At 43.6% G+C, this 25920-nt stretch overlaps 1 protein-coding gene across 2 annotated transcripts in view; it reads right to left on the bottom strand.

Moving 5' to 3' along the window:
- Positions 1-25920, bottom strand: part of SPATA17 (spermatogenesis associated 17) — a gene marked incomplete at its 5' end in the record, with an annotated part of 239616 nt that overhangs the window by 103440 nt on the left and 110256 nt on the right. For both annotated transcript variants that reach the window (XM_056568354.1, XM_056568353.1), the window contains 1 exon segment: positions 1368-1568. In XM_056568354.1, the coding sequence (XP_056424329.1) occupies positions 1368-1568 (201 nt within the window).

Below are 25920 nucleotides of genomic sequence, written 5' to 3'. Positions count from 1 at the left end.
AGTGGTGAAAGTGTGTGTGATCTTGTAAGTGGTGAAGGTTTGTGTGATTCTGTAAGTGGTGAAAGTGTGTGTGATTCTGTAAGTGGTGAAGGTGCGTGTGATTCTGTAAGTGGTTAAGGTGTGTGTGATTGTGTAAGTGGTGAAGGTGTGTGTGATTCTGTAAGTGGTGAAGGTATGTGTGATTCTGTAAGTGGTGAAGGTGTGTGTGATTCTGTAAGTGGTGAAGGTGTGTGTGATTCTGTAAGTGGTGAAGGTGTGTGTGATTCTGTAAGTGGTGATGGTGCGTGTGATTCTGTAAGTGGTGAAAGTGTGTGTGATTCTGTAAGTGGTGAAGGTGTGTGTGATTGTGTAAGTGGTGAAGGTGTGTGTGATTCTGTAAGTGGTGAAGGTGTGTGTGAGTGACTCTGTAAGTGGTGAAGGTATGTGTGATTCTGTAAGTGGTGAAGGTGTGTGTGAGTGACTCTGTAAGTGGTGAAGGTGTGTGTGATTGTGTAAGTGGTGAAGGTGTGTGTGACTCTGTAAGTGGTGAAGGTGTGTGTGATTCTGTAAGTGGTGAAGGTGTGTGTGAGTGACTCTGTAAGTGGTGAAGGTGTGTGTGATTCTGTAAGTGGTGAAGGTGTGTGTGATTGTGTAAGTGGTGAAGGTGTGTGTGATTGTGTAAGTGGTGAAGGTGTGTGTGATTCTGTAAGTGGTGAAGGTGTGTGTGATTCTGTAAGTGGTGAAGGTGTGTGTGATTGTGTAAGTGGTGAAGGTGTGTGTGATTCTGTAAGTGGTGAAGGTGTGTGTGAGTGACTCTGTAAGTGGTGAAAGTGTGTGTGATTCTGTAAGTGGTGAAGGTGCGTGTGACTCTGTAAGTGGTGAAGGTGTGTGTGATTCTGTAAGTGGTGAAGGTGTGAGTGACTCTGTAAGTGGTGAAGGTGCGTGTAAGGGAAGATGTCCCCTGTTAGTCACTAAATATAATAGTGATGACACTGCATCCGATGAGTGATATATACTCCTGTACTGTTTAAAGTGTGATGATGCAGTACACAGTATGGCAGTATTATTGGTTATATTAGTTCTATGGTTGTACCTAATATTTGTTCCTGACTGAAAGAGCAAGTCCCCTTCTGTTCTGATCGTGTGACTGATTTTAAATCAATGGTGGTGGGGGGTGGGGCTGCAATATGCCCACCTGCCTAGGGCAAGGAATGCCTTCTCACGGCCCTGCCTGAATAGGGTATGTGGAAAGGAGTTGTCATGTTGGTAAAACGTTAAAAAAAAATAAAAGGTACAAGGCAAAAATCAAATATTGGCTGGATCTGGACTGAGGGCAATACAGGCAATCATAATGTATCATCACAAGCTTCCACATACTGAAGGAATACCTGTGGCTTCTTTTTCCCAATGGGAGGAAGTGGTTGGGTCGTTGGGAAGGAATAAGGGTGTCTGCAATCCGACCAGTCAACAAATTCCACGTCATTGTCCTTCTTTGGTTGCTCTCGATGGCTCAATGGTCTCGCTCTTCTTAGCCGGAACTCCATTTCATCAGGATATTGTCTGTATGGTGAATTAAAGACACCTGCAACCTTAAAAGAAAACAGAAAAAGAGCTTACTAAAGTATTATAAAATAGTGTAGAGCATGTCGATACTAACGCTTGTATTAAGAGAGCATGCCAATATCTAAAAAATATTAGAAATAACTAATATTGCTTGGTGTACGGGCTTTATTTAGACTTGTTAACAAATATGTAGTAATATTGACTTAAAGGGGAACTCCGGTGGAATCAAGTAGAAAATAATTTTTTCAAATCAACTGGTGCCTGAAAGTTAAACAGATTTGTAAATGACTTCTATTAAAAATGATGATCCTTCCAGTACTTATTAGCTGCTATATAAAACAGAGAAACTTGTGAATTTCTTTTCTGTCCTACAACAGTGCTCTCTGCTGACACCTCTGTCCATGTCAGGAACTGTCCAGATTAGAATAATATCCCCATAGAAAAAAGTTATATAATATTAAAAGAGCATGTCTGCTTTGTCCCAAAAAACAGTCCCACACCTGTCCACAAGCTGGTATTGCAACTCTGCTATAATACAGTGAATCTAAAACAAGACACAGACAGCTCTCCTTAGTGTGATTCCGTTTAGGCGTCCAGAATAGATAAAATACAAGTGGCGCATACCACATGGAGTTACACTCAACCGAGTGTAACTATGGAAAAGAGTGATGCTAAGGGTGCCTGCAGCCGCTCCACGTCAACTTCAAATATAAAAGCACAAATTCCTCCACCATAGCGACGGGATTGAGAGGAGGTGGACACACAGATTGAAAGGGATCTCAAGTTTATTCACACATGATGCAACGCGTTTCACAGTAAGACTGCTTCATCAGGCGATGCCTGATGAAGCAGTCTTACTGAGAAACGCGTTGCATCATGGGTGAATAAACTTGAGATCCCTTCCAATCTGTGTGTCCAGCGCCTCTCAACCCCATCGCTATGGTGGAGGAATTTGTGCTTTTATAATACAGTGAATGGAAGTGCAATATCATTCTGTGTTATTTTTTTAGGGGTCGGTGGAGTACCCGCAGAACTTCCCTAAATCCATAATCTCTATTCTTTTCTTTGCACGACAATCTTGTGGGATCTGGCACAATTTTAGGAAGAAAGTAGCCATAATTTTCTAACCCCTTTAAGACTTTTTAACCGGAATTTACAATTCATTTTGAAGTCATAAAAAAAAATAAAAAAATACAGTATAAATATACAGTATAAAAATATTATATATATATATATATATATATATATATATATATATATTATTGTATTGCATTAAATCCAATAATTTGCCGCCACCACATTCATATTTACATTGTTTTTGGAAAGTTCTAAGGAGAACTTCCCTGAATTTGTCATCTCTATTATTTTCTTTGGACAGTTATCCTGTGGGATTCGGCACCATTCTTTTAGAAGAAAGCAGACTTATTTTTAAGCCAGTCTTTTTAACCAGAATTTGCAATTTATTCCAAAATTATAAGAAATATATAAAAAATATATATTTTTTTAAATTGTATTTAATTCATTCCAAAAATTACATTGATATTTGCAATTTTTTATTTTTTAAAGGAAAGTACTCGGAGAACTTCCCTAAATCTGTCATCTCTATTATTTTCTTTTGACAGTAATCCTGTGGGATTTTGGCATATTTTTCAGGCCCGACACATCCTTCTTCTTTTAAAAACAACTTATGAGGCCTGCTACCGAGATGGGCTGTCTGGGACTTCATTTTCTCCTGCAATTTTCTGAAGTGACAAACACTATGGGGAAATCTTGTCTAACTGTTAAAAAACCTACAGCCCAGTTATTCGGCGTACTGTCATGCTAACCTCAAGTTCAATAAGTAGCAGGAAATCTCAGGAGGGAACCCCTGCTAATAGCTTCTCGCTGACCTTCCTGCATCGAGGCCTGCTGTTGACTGCTGGCCCTATAGTGAATATGGTAAATGAGGTGTGAAAGTACTGCTTTTTTTAAAGGCCATGATTCTGACATGTCAGAAAATGAGCTACGCATTAGATATATATATATTTTTTCCTTTTTTTTTTTTTTTTTTCTTCCAGAATCCCTTTCCTCATATTTTCCATCACGGAAAGCCATGCATGACCTGTGGTATTAATTGCGCCAGGTCGAGCGTACTGGTAAACGTATCATTTGTTATCCAGTCGTCCTTAGCCATACATTAATATTTTCAATCACTTTACATTTCTGACCATCTATCTTCTGTCTTTCCTTCCGTCATTTTTTTTTTCTCGTAATTAAGCACATGAATAAAGAAGTAAGACATAAAAGGAATGACGACCCCTCCGACGGCAATGCAGAGCATGCCATAAAGCTTCTCTGTCATCTTTTTTTTTTAAATTCGTTATTAGTTCTTCAATTGGTGTTAATTTCAGACATGTCTCAAATGCTGCCAGGATTTGGTTTGTATTAGAAGAGTATCTGTCATTACAAAACACATGCAAAGAAAAAGAAAAATCCTTTGACTTCTTAGGTGGTAAATATTTCAATAATTCACAGTTATGTCCACTTAGGGGAATACTTTGAGTACCAGAGAGTACAATAATTCACACAGGGGTACACACTTTAAAATATAACTTTAATCAGACACGTCTAAAACCAATAATTAGCACAGGCCCCACAACAAAAGCCAATGGTTGGAGTTGACACCAGATCTAAAATATATAGAACAGACCACAATGGATGGAAGTATGTCTGTATGGGGGATAATGAGGAGAGCAGGGTCCCACAATGGTACATTAATCACCCTAGAATTCCCTATCGGGGAGATATAGTGTAGACTACCCCTGCTCCCACAGGGACTGTCGGGGCACTCACCCTAAAAAGAGCAACCCCTGCCCCGGAATATCCCTTGGACTCCGCCCTATAAATCCCTGGCAATATAGCACATGCCTTGCTCTGGTATACCCGACGCGTTTCTACCACATCGGTGGGTTCCTCAGGGGTTAACCAGGCAACTTACAATGAAATGGAATCAATATTCCCAATATACAGTTACAATAATATCAAAAATTATCAAAGTAAGGGCTATCACCAAATAGAAATTACAAAAGTATTTACAGTTTTAGTAATACCATGAGTGTACCTACAGTTAAGCACCTATCCAGTTCAGGCAGTACTGGTGCTAATAGTGTCTGTTGTCTACTGGCAAAGAATGCCAGCAGATGGCTACTCACGGTTACCACGGGTTGCCGTAGTGGCGGTATCCCCAGGTGCACTCCCACAATGGCCGATCCGTGTCCTGGCTCAAGCAAGGGCATGTGCTATATTGCCAGGGATTTATAGGGTGTAGTCCAAGGGATAATCCGGGGCAGGGGTCGCTCTTTTTAGGGCGAGTGCCCCGACAGTCCCTGTGGGAGCAGGGGTAGTCTACACTACATCTCCCCGATAGGGAATTCTAGGGTGATTAATGCACCATTGTGGGACCCTGCTCTCCTCATTATCCCCCATACAGACATACTTCCATCCATTGTGGTCTGTTCTATATATTTTAGATCTGGTGTCAACTCCAACCATTTGCTTTTGTTGTGGGGCCTGTGCTAATTATTGGTTTTAGACGTGTCTGATTAAAAGGTAAATATTTAAAGTAGTAATATCAGAAATGTTATGTTTTTACTTGCATAATGTTTTTTTTTTTTTTTTCTATTCACTTTTGGTGTGGAGATGAATATACAGTGGTCCCTCAAGTTACAATATTAATTGGTTCCAGGATGACATTGTATGTTGAAACCATTGTATGTTGAGGCCATAGCTCTATGGAAACCTGGTAATTGGTTGTAAAGGTCCTAAATGTCATCCAAAAATAGGAAAAAGTGAGGATTAAAGAAAAATAAGTAGATAACTAATATAGATAAAGCAAATCCTTACATATAAAAGTAATAAAGATCTGCTGGGAGCTGTAATCACTGTCTATGTCAGTGTTTTCCAACCAGGGTGCCTCCAGCTATTGCAAAACTACAACTCCCAGCATGCCCGGACAGGCTTTGGCTGTCCGGGCATGCTGGGAGTTGTAGTTTTGCAACAGCTGGAGGCACCCTCTTTGGGAAACACTGGTCTATGTAGAGGACAGGAGCTTCTTCAGGGTCCTGTACAGAACACGCAATGTCCTAAAAAAAGTAAAATGGAGCCGCCCTCACCTGGTGTCTAAAGGAGCAGCTAACCGTGGCATAGGTTAAAAGTAGTACAGAACATGTAGTACCTCCCTGTACTGTAGGGGGCGCTACAAGACAGTCAGTCAGTGCATGCACTTTAGGAATATAGGGGTTTTACCAGTGAAATGCCCATTCTGATTGGTCGGTTCTTCCAGCCATTGACATGTTTTGCAGATTCCATAGCATTGTATGTTGAGTCTGGTTTCAAGTTACGATGGTCCAGAAAAGACCATTGTATGTTGAAACTATTGTATGTTGAGGCCATTGTAAGTTGAGGGATAACTGTAGTAAATACTGTTGCCTCTTCCTTCCCTTTCACAGCATGCGGTTTCAAACACACCTCCTATCCACCTACCAGCGGTACACCGCTGCTCAACGTTTGTAACAAACTGTTCGGAACGCTGCAGCCGGCGCCAGGAACCTGTGATGTCATAGCCATGCCCCCCTCATGATGTTAAGCCCCACCCCCTCAATGCAAGTCTATAGACTTGCAATGAGGGGGCTGGATGTGACGTCATGAGGGGGCGGGGCTATGATGTCAAAGGCTCCCAACACCGGCTCCAGTATTCGGAACAGTTTGTTCCAAACGCTGAGCAGCGGAGTGCCCCTTTAAGCTCTGTTCACACATGGCTGCTGATCACTGGTGGTGCTATTCTGCAACAAAGATCCTGCAGCCTCACCCCCTCCTATCCCCCTACCTTTAGGTTGCGCTCAGCCTTAGTTTTACCACACATCACTGGTGCACGCCAGTAGTAATCTGTAAAATATTCTTCTGATGTCTGCCTCCAATGTATGCCATGGTATAGCATAGCATACAGGAGGATACATCAGCCATTGGCTCCCATTGTCAAAAAAATTAAAATAGTTTGTGTTTTCTACTGTGTTCCAACTGAATAGAAAAGCTTGGTAGGCCCACATGTTACTACAGTATACTATATAAAAAAAAAGGTATGCGGATGCACACTAGACTATATATATATCAGAAGGACACTCTTTTTATATGTTGGGGCCTATGGAGGTTGGGGGGGGGGGGGGCAGAAGATTTATGCTGACAGACAGAATGAAATCCCAATGGGCTCCCTAACTATTAATAGCTATGTTTTACTTTAAAACACTACATGGATTAACCAAGCTAGGGCGGTCTACCCGACTTCTTCTCTCCCGGCTAAGCTTTATTGATAGGTCTCTCCCTATCGCAGAAAAATCTAGTCTAGCTAAGGGTAGGTCCATTACACCTAAGTGGTACGTAATAGAAATCAAGCCATCTGGACAACTCCTTTATAACTAAGCACTTGCTGGTGATGACCCGATCATTATAGATATAGAAGCTGCTGCAGCTGCTTATTTCTGTTGCAGCGAAGACTGCAGTAGAATTGTAGTATTACATGGAAGTTATTGGACTGGAGGCTGGGAAGTAACTATAGGGGGTGCAAAGGTAGCAGTCGCTCCAGGACCCTGTGACTAAGGGCCCCCAAGGCCCCACAAAAAGACACATGTAGTATGAATGGCCCATGGTAGACATGGGCATTTTTATGGATTTTGCATTGGGGCCCAGAAGCTACAAGTTACGCCTCTGACTGAAGGGGTAAAATGTCTCCTTCAGGAGAGTGCAAAAAGGCATTTGAAGTCTTATAGGCTATGCAACGCTTCCCTTTGAAAAAAAAAAGTATTCAATATAGCCTCCAAAAGGAAGAGAGTTTGCTCAGCCACTCTAACACCACACAACAATCAAATAGATCAGCCAACACAACAATCAAATCGATTCCTCTTCAGAACAGATAGCCACCTGTAGACAGCTGTTTTAGGGTTGTAAGCCTCTCAACTAGCTAGCGAGTAGACTCCACTGTACTGACAAGTGGAACCCCGAAATAGATATCTACAGATGGGTAATGCTTCCTTCTTGAAGAGATTCTGCTCGATTGTCGTGTTTCAAGGCTTTTACAGTTGCTCTTCCTTCTGGAGGCTACTTTGCATATTTTTTTCCCAGTGGAGAATTGCATGGCCTCTAAGACTCCACATGCCTTATGGCACTCTCTCAAAGGAGTAGTTTTACCCCTTCAGTCCAATGACTGCAATGTAATAGTGGAAGAGAGTCTGGCTTGGCTAATAATCTCCAGTCGCTTTTCAATGCTCTTACAGTGGCTGAGCACTATCTTGGAGGGAGGCTACCTCCATTAGGTGGCACCAGAGAGCAAGTCTTCCTCCAGGAGGAGGGCAGCTTTGCATTGCAGTCAGTATAACATACGGTTGTGCTGGGTCCTCCAAAGCAGATGTACTTATTTTTAAGCAGCTTTCTACTTGGACTGGAATCGTTGACAAGAAAGATATACCCACCTGTAGACAGATGTTTTGGGGTTCATGCAAGCCTTTTGACAAGCTGGCCAGTACCTTGCACTCTCCTGGCAAGGGGCCCCCGGAAACAGCTATCTACAGATGGGTAACTCTTTCTTCTGGAGGACATTCTGGCTTGGCTAATAATCTATAGTGATTTTTCATGGCAGTTCAAGAGGCTGAGCCCTTACTTGCAGGAACAATAACTCCAATAGGTGGCACCAGAGAGCAAGCTCTCTTCCTGCTGGAGAAGGGCTGCTGTGCATATGGTTGTTCTGCGTCCTCCATAGCAGACTCCCTTTTTTTGTTCAGCACCTTTCCTCTTGGGCAGAGAAGTTCTGATCTAACAAGTCATATTGACAGGGGTTCAATCAAAGCTATAGTGATACGAGGATCCACTTCTCCGGTGAGATTCATAGTGTCCTTTTAGCAAATGTAATACAAAGTACAACACATCAGTCTAGACGAACATATTTTTCTCCTAGCGGTATCTGATTTTCCCAGATACAATTTACTTCTTCTTGGCAGCCGCGTTGATCTATAACATGAGATTTCTTCCACTTATCCAACAGTTTAAAGTGCAACTAGGTAGAGTTGATCACCATAAAAGTAAAGGCATGAAGGAGAGCGGTGAATGAGATATTTGTTAGATCAGGGACTGCTGAATCAACACTGACCATTGCACTTCATCATAATTATCAGGGCACAGCACTGCCAAGGGATTGAGAAAAATCCCACTCAGCAAATAATAACCCCGCTGTTAGACGATAGTCCGAGTGTTAACAAAGTGTCAGGGTCCAGCGTTTAGTGCCGTACTCCGTATTCAATTACTCTTGCTGAGAACTATAAGGAAACATGATCATTTCTCAGCTTCTCCGCTTATAATTGTGCAGGAACGCTGTTAACGTGAAGATAAACTGCTGCCATGTTTGCTTTTGGCAGAGAACGAACATCTCCCGTACATCCGAGTCCTACCCTGAAGATTTAGCTAATGTCTTGGCAAATTTAACAAACAAAAACCGACGGAGTTACCTGGCGTCCAATGTGTCTACAGGGCTGTCATTTTCCCAGTTTTTACTCCTACTGCAGGAATATGGAACCCAAACAATTCTACGGTGGAGTTTTACTTTTAATCCTAGTGAAAAGGATAGCATTACTTAAAAGACCATTTGTAACGATAGATGAAGAAAGAAGTAAAGAAAAAGACATAAGAAAACACAGAATTCCGTGTGCACCCTTGTGGAATCGGCACCGCCCAAAATTGGCGCTTATTACATTCCGAATTTAACTGCAGAAATAAATATCTGGGAAAAAAAAGTCCCAGTGAACAAATAGGATTCTGACGCAGAATTTCACCAAAAGACTAAACACTGAATTTTATGGTAGGCTGCTGCAAGTGGAATCTGTCTAGAATTTCCTTTGTAGTGTAAATGGATCCTGAGTACTAAGTCAGAACTCAATATGAACATGTGTATCAGCAATCACTGAAAGGAACCTCTAGAGCAGAGTTTTTCAACCCAGGGTGCACGTAAACCACAGGGGTACTTTTCCTGGGGGTACACAAAAACAAAACCATAATGGTGGCCACTGCCACTGGTCACTGCTTATAAATTGGCAGTGACCCATGCTGCCTAATTTTAAAGTGGCAGAGGGCACCACGGTCACTTTAAAGGGATACTCCCATGGAAAACTTTTTTTTAAATCAACTGGTGCCAGAAAGTTAAAGATTTGTAAATTACTTCTATTAAAAAATCTTAATATTTCCAGTACTTTTTAGGGTCTGTATACTACAGAGGAAAGGGTTTTCTTTTTTGGAACACAGAGCTCTCTGCTGACATCATGACCACAGTGCTCTCTGCTGACATCTGTGTCCATTTTAGGATCTGTCCAGAGCAGCATATCTTTGCTATGGGGATTTTCTCCTACTCTGGACAGTTCTTAAAAAGGACAGAGATGTCAGCAGAGAGCTCTATGTTCCAAAAAGAAAACCATTTCCTCTGTAGTATTTAGCAGCTAATAAGTACTGGAAGGATTTTTTAATAGAAGTAATTTACAAATCTGTTTAACTTTCTGGCACCAGTTGATTTTAAAAAAAGTTTTCCATGGGCCATAGAAGTAGGTCCCCAGATTGGTGGAGCACTGAAGCGGGGCAGTATGGGGGCCTCCAACTATTTGGGGGGCTGTCTGGGGGCCTACAACTATATGCGGGCAGTAGGGGGGGGGCAACTATTTAGGGAGCAATATGGAGGTCTACAGCTATATGAGGGCAGTGTGGGGTGTACAACTATGTTGGGGGCAGTATGTGAGTTTACAATTATATGATGGCACAGAGGGGGCCAACAACTGTATGGAGGGCAGTGTGGGGGCCTAGAACTATATGGGGCAGTGTGGGGGCCTAAAACTATATGGGGCAGTGTGGGGCCTACAACTATATAAAGGCAGTATGGGTGCCTACAACTAAATGAGGGCAGTATGGGAGCCTGCTTCTATATGAAGGCACAGAGGAGGCCTACTACTGTATGGGGGTCACCTACTATTATATGGGGCAGGATGATAGCCTACATCTATATGAGGAAAAAGAGGGGACCTACTACTGTATGGGGGCAGCCTAACTACTATATGGGGGCATAAAGCAGGCACTAATACTGTGTGAGGCCATAAACATGAGGAGTTTGTAGAGAGGTGGGCATTGTGCTGGGGAAAGGAGCCTAAAATGTATTTTGTCTGAATATGTCTTGGAAGGGAGAAATCTTAATGGCTGTCTAGGCCAGATAGAAAAGACAAAGTGAACAACTCTAATCAGAGAAGACATTGCCTGTAAGTAAGGAGGCCTAAGGATATGGAGTAAAGAAAAACATGAAATAACAGAAACTATATTAATTAAAAACACGTTGCTTATATTGGTGGTACAATTTTAGAAAATGGGCAACCAAGGGGGGAAAAAAAAGGTTGGGAACCACTGTTATAGATCACACACTGCTGGATTGTTCTTGCACCCATTCACTGGCATTATTGGTGGCAGCACATCCCCCAATGATATCAGGAGAGGACATTCGGGGAACACTCAGTAATTAGCATATTTTTGGGGAATAGCAAAGCAGACAACCTCTTTCAATGCCTTTTCCAACTGTAAAGCACTGGCCGTTTGGTGAAGTCATAAGGTGTTACATGACACAAGTAAAGGGGTATTCCAATAAATAAAATAAAGACATATAACTTACTAATATAGTGTTATCACAATTTTTTCTGGCTTCGGCATGTTTTTGCTTGAAATAAATTGTGTAGCCCTCTCACTGCCAGTGTGGTGTTGTCTCAGCAGCTTCTAACTCCTCGCTCTCTACTGACAGGAAGTTATGTAGTCCTCTCATTGTCAGTGTGGTGATATCTCAGCAGCTCCCCAGCTCCTTCCTCTTTTCAGAAACAATGCATCATCCACTACTATCTCAGGGGACGTGGCTGGATGTTGTCTGGAGCTCAAGTCTCGACCCCTGAGTAATGTCATCACTTCTGAGCAGCCCCTACAGCTTACATCAGCATCACCCTGTCCTGTCATATACAGATATATATATATATATATATATATATATATATATGTATATATATCTTTATTGGGACATGTATGTAACAATGAGGTGTGTTAATAGTATTCTGCCTTGTGCTTAGCAATGCCACAGACAGAGAAGCAGACAAGGAATGAATACTGACTGCAGTGCACTGTTCTGCTGTGTAAAGCAATGTTCTGCAGCAGCTCTGGGTGGGGAATTGGAAGGGTGGGAGGACAGTGGCGAAAAGCTAAGGGAAAGCAATGCATTCTGGGAATTGTAGTACTGAGTAACTGCTCAACCAGGATGTAGTAAGAGAACGTGGTAGGGGAGAGGACTACAGATCCATAAAACAAATGGATTTTTCATGATTTCAGAAATGCAGCAGACAGGTAAGCAATGGTTTACGCTTCTGCTGAAATTGATGATTTTTGGTCACATCACATCCCAGGAAAAAAAGGAATAAAAAGTAATCACAAATTCACATGTACGCAAAAGTGGTACCGATAAAAACATCAGATCAAGGCGCAAAAAATGATCTCTCATACATCTACATAAAAATAAAAAAGTTTAAGGGAGTTATAGGTGGCACACCCCACCTTCCTTGACGAGAGCAAGTGACGGCCCACTCAGCCAATTACTGGCTGAGGCGGGACATTGCTGCGACTAGTGGTTTGCTGAGCGGACGCCTCTTGCGTTCATCAAGAAAGATGGGAGCCGCTCTGCACCAAGGAACACTCCCTGGGTGATCAGACACTTATCCCCTAGGATAGAGGATAAGTGTCTTAAAAGTTCAGTTCCCTGGACTACCCTTTTAAATGACCAAGTAGCTGTAGACCCCCTCTAGCCATTGTCCAAATGCCCATATAGTCAGTCTGTCCCACTAAGTCATTAAAGTGGTACTGCTGTGGAAATATTTTTTTTTTCAAACCAACTGTTGTCAGAAAGTTTCACAGATTAGTAAATTACTTCTATTTAAAAATATTCATCCTTCCAGTACTTATCAGCTGCTGTATGCTCCAGAGGAAGTTGTGTATTTTTTTTCCAGTCTGACCACAGTGCACTTTCCAGAGCAGGAGAGGTTTGCTATGTGAATTTGCTCCTGCTCTGGACAGTTCCTGACACGGACAGAGGTGTCAGCAGAGAGCACTGTGTTCAGACTGGAAAGAACTACACAATTTCCTCTACAGCATACAGCAGCTGTTAAGTACTGGAAGGATTAAGATTTTTACATAGAAGTAATTTACAGATCTGTTTTAACTTTCTGACACCAGTTGATTCGAGAACATTTGTTTTCCACCGGAGTGCCCCTTTAAGTCTGAAATGGACACGAGGAGGAATAGTTTAGCCCGTAGTCAGGAGGCCGCCAGCCACTTTCTCTCCTACGCGGTATCGATAACACTTTTGAGCCTTTGCACGCTGACATCTATAAAAGCGTTATTTATTGATGTGCGAGGTGGAACGCAAGCTGCGAACGCACCAGTAGCCATTACCCCATTCTAGACATGAGGGAAATGGTAGCTCTCGCCTCTCTCCCCGGTAACATCCTGAGTCTGTCTTCTGCTGGCGTTCCACCAAAAAACAATCGTTTATTATTGCCAATGTGATTTATGTCTCCCAGCCCTCAGCCAACAGCAACAGTGAACTGCTGACAAGCAGAGAAGTGCGAACACTTAAATACAGCTTAAAGGAGCTGCGAGACCGGGACACTTCGGCACATTATTATTATAAGTGTTTATTGTTTACTGCATGCTGAGACCCCTGGTGGCACAATGGATTATGACACCCACTAACACAATGCAGAATCTGCACATGCAACTTCATGATCCTATAGCAGTGGTCTGCAAACTGTGGACCTCCAGCTGTTGCTAAACTACAACTTCCAGCATGTCCGGACAGCCGTTGGCTGTCCGGGCATGCTGGAAGTTGTAGTTTTGCAACAGGTGAAGGTCCACAGTTTAGTAATGAAAAGCATAGAAGAAATATATTCCCATTGCAAAAAAAGAAAAAATAACGTATTGGAGAATTTTAAAGAAGCACTCCGGTTCTTTTGCCCATATCATGCACATCTCACCATCATAAGTCCTCCAGCGCTATCTGTTTTATTTCAGCACAGCAGCATCCATGTGTTTTATTGCTGTCACTGGGTCATGTGATCACCAGTCTGACGCACTATAAAAATCACAGTGTTTAATTTGTCAGAGGAAGTGGTCGGTCCGGGGTCAGCTGACTTGCTGTGAAGTACAGGATGGCATCATCACCTATCAGATTGCTCCTGCTAGCTCCCCTCAGGTTCTATCTGTATAATGCTGCTGCTATCTTTATGGGATCAAGATATATAGCAGATATACACCTCCAGCTCTATCTATATACTGCTTCTGCTATCTCTATGGAACCATGATATTTAGTAGTTAGTTATACTTCTCCACTGAGGCCGGGTTCATATATATATATATATATATATATATATATATATATATAGTGGTTTTTGCTGCAATTTTTGTTTTTGCTGTTTGGCTGTTTGCTGATTTTCCAAAAATGGTGGCATAAATTGGGATATTTTACAGCAATTATGCAAATCACAGTAAAAAATTTGTCATTTTTGCTGCAATTTTAAAAAAGTAAAGGAAAAATAAGTGAAAAATGCCATTTATGAACCAGCCTAAAGACTTCAAATCTTTATAAAAAGCCTCAATTGTGATTATAGATAAAATCACTTTCTCTTCATGGCAATGTTCCTCTAAAAAAACATACTTTGAATAAGAAAATACATCAAAACTGCACGTGTGAACTGACCTCAACAGACCTATTGAACTGACCTCTACCCACCTATGAGTCTTATCAGTTCTCAAGCACCAGAAACATATTTAGATGTCCAGGTGCAGCAAAGACTCCACACCCTCTCTCTGCAAAGCCAGAGGCTTCATGGGGAATGTAGGCAGCATTAGGAAATAATTTTAATGATTAAATAGAATCAATATCAATAAGTCTGCAAACTCCTGCCTGCCACATCAGCTAAAACAGGTAAGCACAAGGCATACATAAGAACCTCTACATTATTCTTTAATAGTAGACTATGCTGCACTACATACGAAAAAAAGAACATTTCCCAGAGGCTTCAGGTTTTCAGGTTACGGCATAGGCCATCATTGATGACCTATTCTAGGAATAGGACTTCAGTGGTATTTAACAGCAATAAAGCCTCAACATTAGCCACACAGGATCCTTGAGACAAACATACATTATAGGCTCTGGTGTATCCTGAAAAGCATTGCGTCTGTATAGAGGGTTGGTGCACATCATGCTGCTCTTTAAAGGGACTGTTCTGTCCAAGTCAACACCTGTCCCTTTAAAGGGGTACTCCGGTAAAAAAACTTTTTTTTAAATCAACTGGTACCAGAAAGTTAAACAGATTTGTAAATTGCTTCTATTATAAAATCTTAATCCTTCCTGTACTTATTAGCTGCTGAATACTACAGCGGAAATTCTTTTCTTTTTGAAACACAGAGCTCTCTGCTGACATCATGACCACAGTGCTCTCTGCTGACATCTCTGTCCATTTTATGAACTGTCCAGAACAGCATATGTTTGCTATGGGGATTACCTTTTACCCTGGACAGTTCCTAAAATGGACAGAGATGTCAGCAGAGAGCACTGTGCTCATGATGTCAGCAGACAGCTCTGTGTTCCAAACGGAAAATAATTTCCACTGTAGTATTCAGCAGCTAATATGTACTGGAAGGATTAAGATTTTTTAATAGAAGTAATTTACAAATCTGATTAACTTTCTGGCACCAGTTGATTTAAAAAAGAAAAGTTTTTCACCGGAGTACCCCTTTAAATAGTAACCTGCTGGAAATCAGCTGCGATCACTGAGGATCGTTACAGGTGGCTGCACAATACCACTACAGTGGCCACTGCAGGTGAAATGGAGTATTACATGTGCACATTAAATGAATGACTGACCTTGTTATTCATGGTAATGCTGAATCCTGCAAAGCGGGACATGTTCACTACAAGAAACGGTTAAACTAGGGACCTTCTCTGTTATCCATAAGACATGATAGGGCATCTGGACAGGTATTATGCTCATGGCAGAACCACTTTAAAGGGGCTGTCCAGGCACACTCTGACATTGGGCATTAAGAAATGAAACTGCACCCCAGGGGCAACATTCCAATACCCAGTGAGTATCATGAAAGGATCCTATTTACTTGCTTGTTATCGGACAGTGACAGCCAGGTCTTTTTACACCCCATTCAGATGAAGGGAATGCCTGGACAACCCCTTAAGCGTTCACAAAAACATTTAAAGGGACTGTCCAAAACTTCACAACAAAAATGTTCTGCCCCACTTGTTCAAAGGTTGTGTCTGGTATTGAAAGTGTATGCTCTAAAAGTGTAAGCTCACACGGCGGAATGTCCGCCCTGAATATTTCCATGTGGACATTCCGCAGACAGCAGAATGCCGACAGAATATGCTGGCACTAGGACTGCTCAGAAATGGCCCCTGCAATGTAATTCCGAGCAGAATCCACAGAAGGAATAGACATGTCTTTTGTTGCAGATGTTGCTGCAGCAGTAATTCTGCTGTGTGCACAGTGCAGCAGAATCCCACTGAAATCAATAGGGTTCTGCTGCAGTGGAATATCCCTGTGGACTTCTGCGCTGACTTTTGGCTGTGTGAACATACGCTTTTACAGCTTTTCTTCCTAACTCTGGACAACCCAGACAAGCCCCAAACAATGGGGAATGTATTCCCTCACATGACGTGGAAGTTTGACCTAAAATGCGCAGCGAAGAAAGGATTCTGCTTAGCTGTCAGAGCAATAGATGAGGAGCGAGCGCGCGGCTCTGTAGGTCTTCTCTGTCAGGACGAAATCTATATCAGGATTCCAGAGAACACTGTGTCCTGTATTCTATTTTCATATCTGGCTCCCTCCCAATATATCAGGCCATAGCACCGACGTGAAAACCTCCCTGCTTAATACTGACTATGTAATACACTAAATATACCGCAATCTCTGGTCAGTTACTGAGGAAAAGCTGCACAATGGACATGAGGGACTTCATGTGATCAACTCAATGAGGGGAATAAACCTATAAAGTGTTTTGAAACCTACTGTGCGTAATAATTTGGAACAGTGCATTGTAAGTTTTTTATGTTTAAGTTTAAAAAAAATCCTGTTATCATTAGGAGGTTTGTTCAATAAAATTTGAATTGTACTCTTAATAGTTGATAACATGAGAATTATGCTGTTATTTAGATCAATTATTTAGGTTAATGATAAAATTATCATTTGCATAATAATTTGGAACAGGGTGTAACAGTAATATCAGTCAAATATCTATTTACTATTAATATATTATTAATCTATGATCTATCTATTTATAAATAGACCAAAATAGCTCAAAATGTCCTTATGCTTTTGGTGACTGAATAAAGCCACAACATTTAAAGGGGTACTCCGGTGGAATTATTATTTTTTTTTTAATCAACTGGTGCCAGAAAGTTAAATAGATCTTTAAATTACTTCTGTTTAAAAATCTCAATCCTTCCAGTACTTATTAGCTGCTGTATAATCCAGAGGAAGTTCTTTTCTTTTCTGTCTGACCACAATGCTCTCTGCTGACACCTCTGTCCATGACAGGAACTGTCCAGAGCAGGAGAGGTTTACTATGGGGATTTACTTCTACTCTGGACAGTTCCTGACATGGACAGAGGTGTCAGCAGAGAGCACTGTGGTCAGACTGGAAAAAAATTAAAAAGAAAAAGAACTTCCTCTGGAACATACAGCAGCTGATAAGTACTGGAAGAGTTAAGATTTTTAAATAGAAGTAATTTACAAATCTGTTTTACTTTCTGCACCAGTTGTTTTAAAAAAAAAAAAAAATGTTTCCACTGGAGTACCCCTTTAATCATGGATTGGACTGTTGCTGCACATTTGTCTGGTTTACTATGTGGGGCTCTAGGACCATAGCTTTACCTCAGCAGGCACTTACTGCCTAAAGTGTGCTGCTCCATTTCTGTAATATCTATCTATCTATCTATCTATCTATCTATCTATCTATCTCCTATGATTGAAACAGTTACTAAGACTATTCAAAAAGGTTTTCCTAATCCTAATTAAGCACATACAGTAGGCTGACACTTTCTGGTTTCTGAAGCCCACTTTGTGTAGACTGTGACAGAATAGCCATTACTTCATTAGAAGGGGACAGAGGATTTGAAATAAAACAATTTTGCAATGACCACTGGAACATGCACACAGTAGTCTTCAACATTCAATAGTAGCAGCTTACTTTTCAGCTTTGTTGTGTAGAATGGGACATAATAGCCATTACATCATTAGAGAAGAAGGTTTAAAAAAAAAATATATTTTTACTATGACCACTGGAGTACATGCACAATAGGCTAAAACTTTCTGCAGCTCACTTTTCAGCTTTGCTGTGTCAACTTGGGAAGAATACCCATTACAGAGACAGAGGATTTAACATAAAGCAATTTTCACAGTGGCCATTGGCGCTTACACATAATAGGCTTAATCCCTGCAGCTCACTTTTCAGCTTTACTGTGTAGACTGTGACCTGTGACAGAATAACCATTGCATTATTAAAACTGACCAAGGAATTGAGATAAAACAATTTTACAATGGTCACTGGAGCATGAACACAATAGGCTGAAACTTCCTGCCGCTCACTTTTTTTTTTTTAGCTTTGCTGTGCAGACTGGAGCAAAATAGCTGTTACATCAGTAAAATGGGACAGGTGATTTGAAATAAAGCAATTTTACAATGGCTACTGGAGCGTACACATAATAGGCTTAAACTCCCTGCAGCTCACTTTTTTAGCTTTGCTGTGTTGAGTGTGATAGAATAGCCATTACTTCATTAGAAGGGGACAGGATAAAATAAATATATATATATATATATATATATATATATGCATATATATATATATATATATATATATATATATATATATATATATATATATAATATATATATGCAGATGGGTTCTCTTTCCTTCTGGAGAGAGTTCTGGCTTGGCATAAAATCCCAATCAGTTCTGAGACTTCTTAACTGGAGTTAGTTGGAGTTAGTTGGAGCTGGTTGCAGGACACACTACCTGTATAGGGGGTGTGGTGAGCTCATTTGAATATTTTTTACCCAGGTGCCCGCGGAGTGCAAATGGCCTACTTAAATCTCCGTCTCACATCAGAAGTGGCGTCCTCTCTCTGAGGAAAATACTGATCCCGTTTAGCTAGTCAGAGGCCTCTCACCCAGCCAAGCCAGATAACCCTGCTCTGTAGTGACGAGGGGCAAGTACCCCGAAACAGCTGTCTGCAGATGGGTTCTCTTTCCTTCTGGAGAGAGTTCTGGCTTGGCATAAAATCCCAATCAGTTCTGAGACTTTTTAACTGGAGTCGGAGCTGGTTGCAGGACACACTACCTGTATAGGGGGTGTGGTGAGCTCATTTGAATATTTTTTACCCAGGTACCCGCGGAGTGCAAATGGCCTACTTAAATCTCCGTCTCACGTCAGAAGTGGCGTCCTCTCCTCGAGGAAAATACCGATCCCGTATATATATATATATATATATATATATATTTATTTATTTAATTTTTACAATGGTCACTGGAGCATGCACATAACTGGCTTAAACTTCCTGCAGCTTACTGTTCAGTTTTACTGTGTAGAATGGGACAGATTAGTCACTGCCTTATTAAAAGGGGGCAGGGGATTCAAAATAAATATAGTTTTACAGTGGACACATGAGCACACACAGTAGGCTGAAACATCCTTCAGCTTATTGTTTAGTTTTACTGTGTAGACTGGATCAGTCCTTAAATCATTATTGCAGGGTAGGGAATTAAAAGATGACAGCTCTCTTGGGAAACTGTTACGCCGAGCGCTCCGGGTCCCCGCTCCTCCCCGGAGCGCTCGCTACACTTCCCTCACTGCAGCGCCCCGGTCGGTTCCACGGACCCGGGGCGCTGCGTTACCACCTCCGGCCGGGATGCGATTCGCGATGCGGGTAGCGCCCGCTCGCGATGCGCACCCCGGCTCCCGTACCTTACTCGCTCCCCGTCAGTTCTGTCCCGGCGCGCGCGGCCCCGCTCCCTAGGGCGCGCGCGCGCCGGGTCTTTGCGATTTAAAGGGCCACTGCACCGCTGATTGGTGCAGTGGTTCCAATTAGTGTTTACACCTGTGCACTTCCCTATATCACCTCACTTCCCCTTCACTCCCTCGCCGGATCTTGTTGCCCTAGTGCCAGTGAAAGCGTTCCTTGTGTGTTCCTAGCCTGTGATTCCAGACCTTCTGCCGTTGCCCCTGACTACGATCCTTGCTGCCTGCCCCGACCTTCTGCTACGTCCGACCTTGCTTCTGTCTACTCCCTTGTACCGCGCCTATCTTCAGCAGCCAGAGAGGTTGAGCCGTTGCTAGGGGATACGACCTGGTCACTACCGCCGCAGCAAGACCATCCCGCTTTGCGGCGGGCTCTGGTGAAAACCAGTAGTGACTTAGAACCGATCCTCTAGCACGGTCCACGCCAATCCCTCTCTGGCACAGAGGATCCACTACCTGCCAGCCGGCATCGTGACAGTAGATCCGGCCATGGATCCCGCTGAAGTTCCTCTGCCAGTTGTCGCTGACCTCACCACGGTGGTCGCCCAGCAGTCACAACAGATTGCGCAACAAGGCCAACAGCTGTCTCAACTGACTGTTATGCTACAACAGTTACTACCACAGCTCCAGCAATCATCTCCTCCGCCAGCTCCTGTACCTCCTCCGCAGCGAGTGGCCGCTTCTGGAATACGACTATCCTTGCCGGATAAATTTGATGGGGACTCTAAGTTTTGCCGTGGCTTTCTTTCCCAATGTTCATTACACTTGGAGATGATGTCGGACCAGTTCCCCACTGAAAGGTCTAAGGTGGCTTTCGTAGTCAGCCTGCTGTCTGGAAAAGCCCTGGCTTGGGCCACACCGCTCTGGGACCGCAATGACCCCGTCACTGCCTCTGTACACTCCTTCCTCTCGGAAATTCGAAGTGTCTTTGAGGAACCTGCCCGAGCCTCTTCTGCTGAGACTGCCCTGTTGAACCTGGTCCAGGGTAATTCTTCCGTTGGCGAGTATGCCGTACAGTTCCGTACCCTTGCTTCAGAATTATCCTGGAATAATGAGGCACTCTGCGCGACCTTTAAAAAAGGCCTATCCAGCAACATTAAAGATGTTCTGGCCGCACGAGAAATCCCTGCTAACCTACATGAACTCATCCATCTTGCCACTCGCATTGACATGCGTTTTTCCGAACGGCGTCAGGAGCTCCGCCAGGATATGGACTCTGTTCGCACGAGGCGTTTCTTCTCCCCGGCTCCTCTCTCCTCTGGTCCCCTGCAATCTGTTCCTGTGCCTCCCGCCGTGGAGGCTATGCAGGTCGACCGGTCTCGCCTGACACCCCAAGAGAGGACACGACGCCGCATGGAGAATCTCTGCCTGTACTGTGCTAGTACCGAACACTTCCTGAAGGATTGTCCTATCCGTCCTCCCCGCCTGGAAAGACGTCCGCTGACTCCGCACAATGGTGAGACAGTCCTTGATGTCTACTCTGCTTCTCCACGTCTTACTGTGCCTGTGCGGATGTCTGCCTCTGCCTTCTCCTTCTCTGCTGTGGCCTTCTTGGACTCTGGATCTGCAGGAAATTTCATCTTAGCCTCTCTCGTCAACAGGTTCAACATCCCGGTGACCAGTCTCGCCAGACCCCTCTACATCAATTGTGTAAACAATGAAAGATTGGACTGTACTATACGTTTCCGCACGGAGCCCCTTCTAATGTGCATCGGATCTCATCACGAGAGGATTGAACTGTTGGTCCTCCCCAATTGCACTTCTGAAATCCTTCTTGGACTTCCCTGGCTTCAACTCCATTCCCCAATCCTGGATTGGTCCACTGGGGAGATCAAGAGTTGGGGGCCCTCTTGTTCCAAGGACTGCTTGTTCCAGTAAACCTTGCCGTGTCCCTGTGCTTCCTCATGTAACCGGTCTCCCTAAGGCCTATATGGACTTTGCGGACGTTTTTTGCAAAAGACAAGCTGAGACTCTACCTCCTCACAGGCCTTATGATTGTCCCATTGACCTCCTCCCGGGCACTACTCCACCCCGGGGCAGAATCTATCCTCTGTCCGTCCCAGAGACTCTTGCCATGTCTGAATACGTCCAAGAAAATTTAAAAAAGGGCTTTATCCGTAAATCCTCCTCTCCTGCCGGAGCCGGATTTTTCTTTGTGTCCAAAAAAGATGGCTCTCTACGTCCTTGCATTGACTACCGCGGTCTTAATAAAATCACGGTTAAGAACCGCTACCCCCTACCCCTCATCTCTGAACTCTTTGATCGTCTCCAAGGTGCCCATATTTTTACCAAACTGGACTTAAGAGGTGCTTATAATCTCATCCGCATCAGAGAGGGGGATGAATGGAAAACGGCATTTAACACCAGAGATGGACACTTTGAGTATCTGGTCATGCCCTTTGGTCTATGCAACGCCCCTGCCGTCTTCCAAGACTTTGTTAATGAAATTTTTCGTGATCTACTATACTCCTGTGTTGTTGTATATCTGGACGATATCCTGATTTTTTCTGCCAATCTTGAAGAACACCGCCAGCATGTCCGTATGGTTCTTCAGAGACTTCGTGATAATCAACTATATGCCAAAATAGAGAAATGTCTGTTTGAATGCCAATCTCTTCCTTTTCTAGGATACTTGGTCTCTGGCCAGGGACTACAAATGGACCCAGATAAACTCTCTGCCGTCTTAGATTGGCCACGCCCCTCCGGACTCCGTGCCATCCAACGTTTTTTGGGGTTCGCCAATTATTACAGGCAATTTATTCCACATTTTTCTACCATTGTGGCTCCTATTGTGGCTTTAACAAAAAAAAATGCCGATCCCAAGTCTTGGCCTCCTCAAGCGGAAGACGCCTTTAAACGACTCAAGTCTGCCTTTTCTTCGGCTCCCGTGCTCTCCAGACCTGACCCATCTAAACCCTTCCTATTGGAGGTTGATGCCTCCTCAGTGGGAGCTGGAGCTGTCCTTCTACAAAAAAACTCTTCCGGGCATGCTGTTACTTGTGGTTTTTTTTCCAGGACCTTCTCTCCGGCGGAGAGGAACTACTCCATCGGGGATCGAGAGCTTCTAGCCATTAAATTAGCACTTGAGGAATGGAGGCATCTGCTGGAGGGATCAAGATTTCCAGTTATTATTTACACCGATCACAAGAACCTCTCCTACCTCCAGTCTGCCCAACGGCTGAATCCTCGTCAGGCCAGGTGGTCTCTGTTCTTTGCCCGATTTAATTTTGAAATTCACTTTCGGCCTGCTGATAAAAACATTAGGGCCGATGCTCTCTCTCGTTCCTCAGATGCCTCTGAAATTGAACTCTCTCCTCAACACATCATTCCTCCTGACTGCCTGATTTCCACTTCTCCAGCCTCCATCAGGCAAACTCCTCCAGGAAAGACCTTTGTTTCTCCACGCCAACGCCTTGGGATCCTCAAATGGGGTCACTCCTCCCATCTCGCAGGTCATGCGGGCATCAAGAAATCTGTGCAACTCATCTCTCGCTTCTATTGGTGGCCGACTCTAGAGACTGATGTGGTGGACTTTGTGCGAGCCTGCACTATCTGTGCCCGGGATAAGACTCCTCGCCAGAAGCCCGCTGGTTTTCTTCATCCTCTACCTGTCCCCGAACAACCTTGGTCTCTGATTGGTATGGATTTTATTACTGACTTACCCCCATCCCATGGCAACACTGTTATTTGGGTGGTCGTTGATCGATTCTCCAAAATGGCACATTTCATCCCTCTTCCTGGTCTTCCTTCAGCGCCTCAGTTGGCTAAACAATTTTTTGTACACATTTTTCGTCTTCACGGGTTGCCTACACAGATCGTCTCGGATAGAGGCGTCCAATTTGTGTCTAAATTCTGGAGGGCTCTCTGTAAACAACTCAAGATTAAATTAAATTTTTCTTCTGCATACCATCCTCAATCCAATGGACAAGTAGAGAGAATTAACCAGATCTTGGGTGACTATTTACGACATTTTGTTTCCTCCCGCCAGGATGACTGGGCAGATCTTCTACCTTGGGCCGAATTCTCGTATAATTTCAGAATCTCTGAATCTTCCTCCAAATCTCCGTTTTTCGTGGTGTACGGCCGTCACCCTCTTCCCCCCCTCCCTACCCCCTTGCCCTCTGGTCTGCCCGCTGTGGATGAAATTTCTCGTGATCTTTCCACCATATGGAAAGAGACCCAAAATTCTCTCTTACAGGCTTCTTCTCGCATGAAGAGATTCGCAGATAAGAAAAGAAGGGCTCCTCCCATTTTTTCCCCTGGAGACAAGGTATGGCTCTCCGCTAAATATGTCCGTTTCCGTGTCCCGAGCTATAAGTTGGGACCACGCTATCTTGGTCCTTTTAAAGTTTTGTGTCAAATTAATCCTGTCTCTTACAAACTTCTTCTTCCTCCTTCTCTTCGTATCCCTAATGCCTTTCACGTCTCTCTTCTTAAACCTCTCATCCTCAACCGTTTTTCTCCTAAATCTGTTCCTCCCACTCCTGTTTCCGGCTCCTCGGACATCTTCTCTGTCAAAGAGATTTTGGCCTCTAAAAAGGTCAGGGGAAGAACTTTTTTTTTAGTGGATTGGGAGGGTTGTGGTCCAGAAGAGAGGTCCTGGGAACCTGAGGACAATATCCTGGACAAAAGTCTGATCCTCAGGTTCTCAGGCCCCAAGAAGAGGGGGAGACCCAAGGGGGGGGGGTACTGTTACGCCGAGCGCTCCGGGTCCCCGCTCCTCCCCGGAGCGCTCGCTACACTTCCCTCACTGCAGCGCCCCGGTCGGTTCCACGGACCCGGGGCGCTGCGTTACCACCTCCGGCCGGGATGCGATTCGCGATGCGGGTAGCGCCCGCTCGCGATGCGCACCCCGGCTCCCGTACCTTACTCGCTCCCCGTCAGTTCTGTCCCGGCGCGCGCGGCCCCGCTCCCTAGGGCGCGCGCGCGCCGGGTCTTTGCGATTTAAAGGGCCACTGCACCGCTGATTGGTGCAGTGGTTCCAATTAGTGTTTACACCTGTGCACTTCCCTATATCACCTCACTTCCCCTTCACTCCCTCGCCGGATCTTGTTGCCCTAGTGCCAGTGAAAGCGTTCCTTGTGTGTTCCTAGCCTGTGATTCCAGACCTTCTGCCGTTGCCCCTGACTACGATCCTTGCTGCCTGCCCCGACCTTCTGCTACGTCCGACCTTGCTTCTGTCTACTCCCTTGTACCGCGCCTATCTTCAGCAGCCAGAGAGGTTGAGCCGTTGCTAGGGGATACGACCTGGTCACTACCGCCGCAGCAAGACCATCCCGCTTTGCGGCGGGCTCTGGTGAAAACCAGTAGTGACTTAGAACCGATCCTCTAGCACGGTCCACGCCAATCCCTCTCTGGCACAGAGGATCCACTACCTGCCAGCCGGCATCGTGACAGAAACTTTATAAGGCATAATTACAACAACATAAAGTACACTATATACAAAGATAAGATATATTCATCTGCCGTAAAACTACCCTGGCACTTTTCTGTTCATTAGCTTATTTAAACAAAAATAAAATATAAGAGCCCTTGCCTTTAAAATAGGAAAAAAATATGTAATAAAATATATATATATATATATATATATATATATATATATACACACACACACACACTTATACACTTTAACTTTTCTCACTTTAACACACCACAAATGTTTAATTGACCTTCTGATGAGTAAATTTCTCATATCTTATTTCTATAATTAATTTCCCCCTGTAATCAGTGTTCTACCCAAAAATAGTGGATGTGAAAGAAATATTCTTAGTGTGGTTGGCAACGAAGCTCGACCATATTCCCCGATGACTTGGCTGGAAACATTATTAATCATAAGTTTGAGGTTTGGGAGAAACTTGTGATTTTCTTTGTCTCAGGGGTAGGAAAGGCCAGGCGAGCTGCTGAGGTCACGTTCCCAATCTGTGTGGTAAGATATGAATGTGCCATAATCACCACTTATACAATGACTTTCACTGCATCATGGGCACAGGAGCAGTAAGAGGTTTAAGGAGGCGGCAGACATGTGGCACATACAATGATCGAGTAGCTAAAAAATAACCTCTAGTAAAGATGTGCTGACCTTCCTTATGATTATTCCCTGCTGTCACTATTAAACATAGACTGCAAATAGACAAAAGAAGTGAGCCCAACCTACCAAAACGGTTCACAGACAACATACTTACAAAACTCAACCTACATTACCACTTAAAG

The sequence above is a fragment of the Hyla sarda genome, chromosome 3, assembly GCF_029499605.1.
Source record: "Hyla sarda isolate aHylSar1 chromosome 3, aHylSar1.hap1, whole genome shotgun sequence".
Lineage (NCBI taxonomy): Eukaryota > Metazoa > Chordata > Amphibia > Anura > Hylidae > Hyla > Hyla sarda.
Note: the sequence above shows the minus strand (reverse complement) of the source record. Positions and strands in the feature narration are given on the sequence as shown.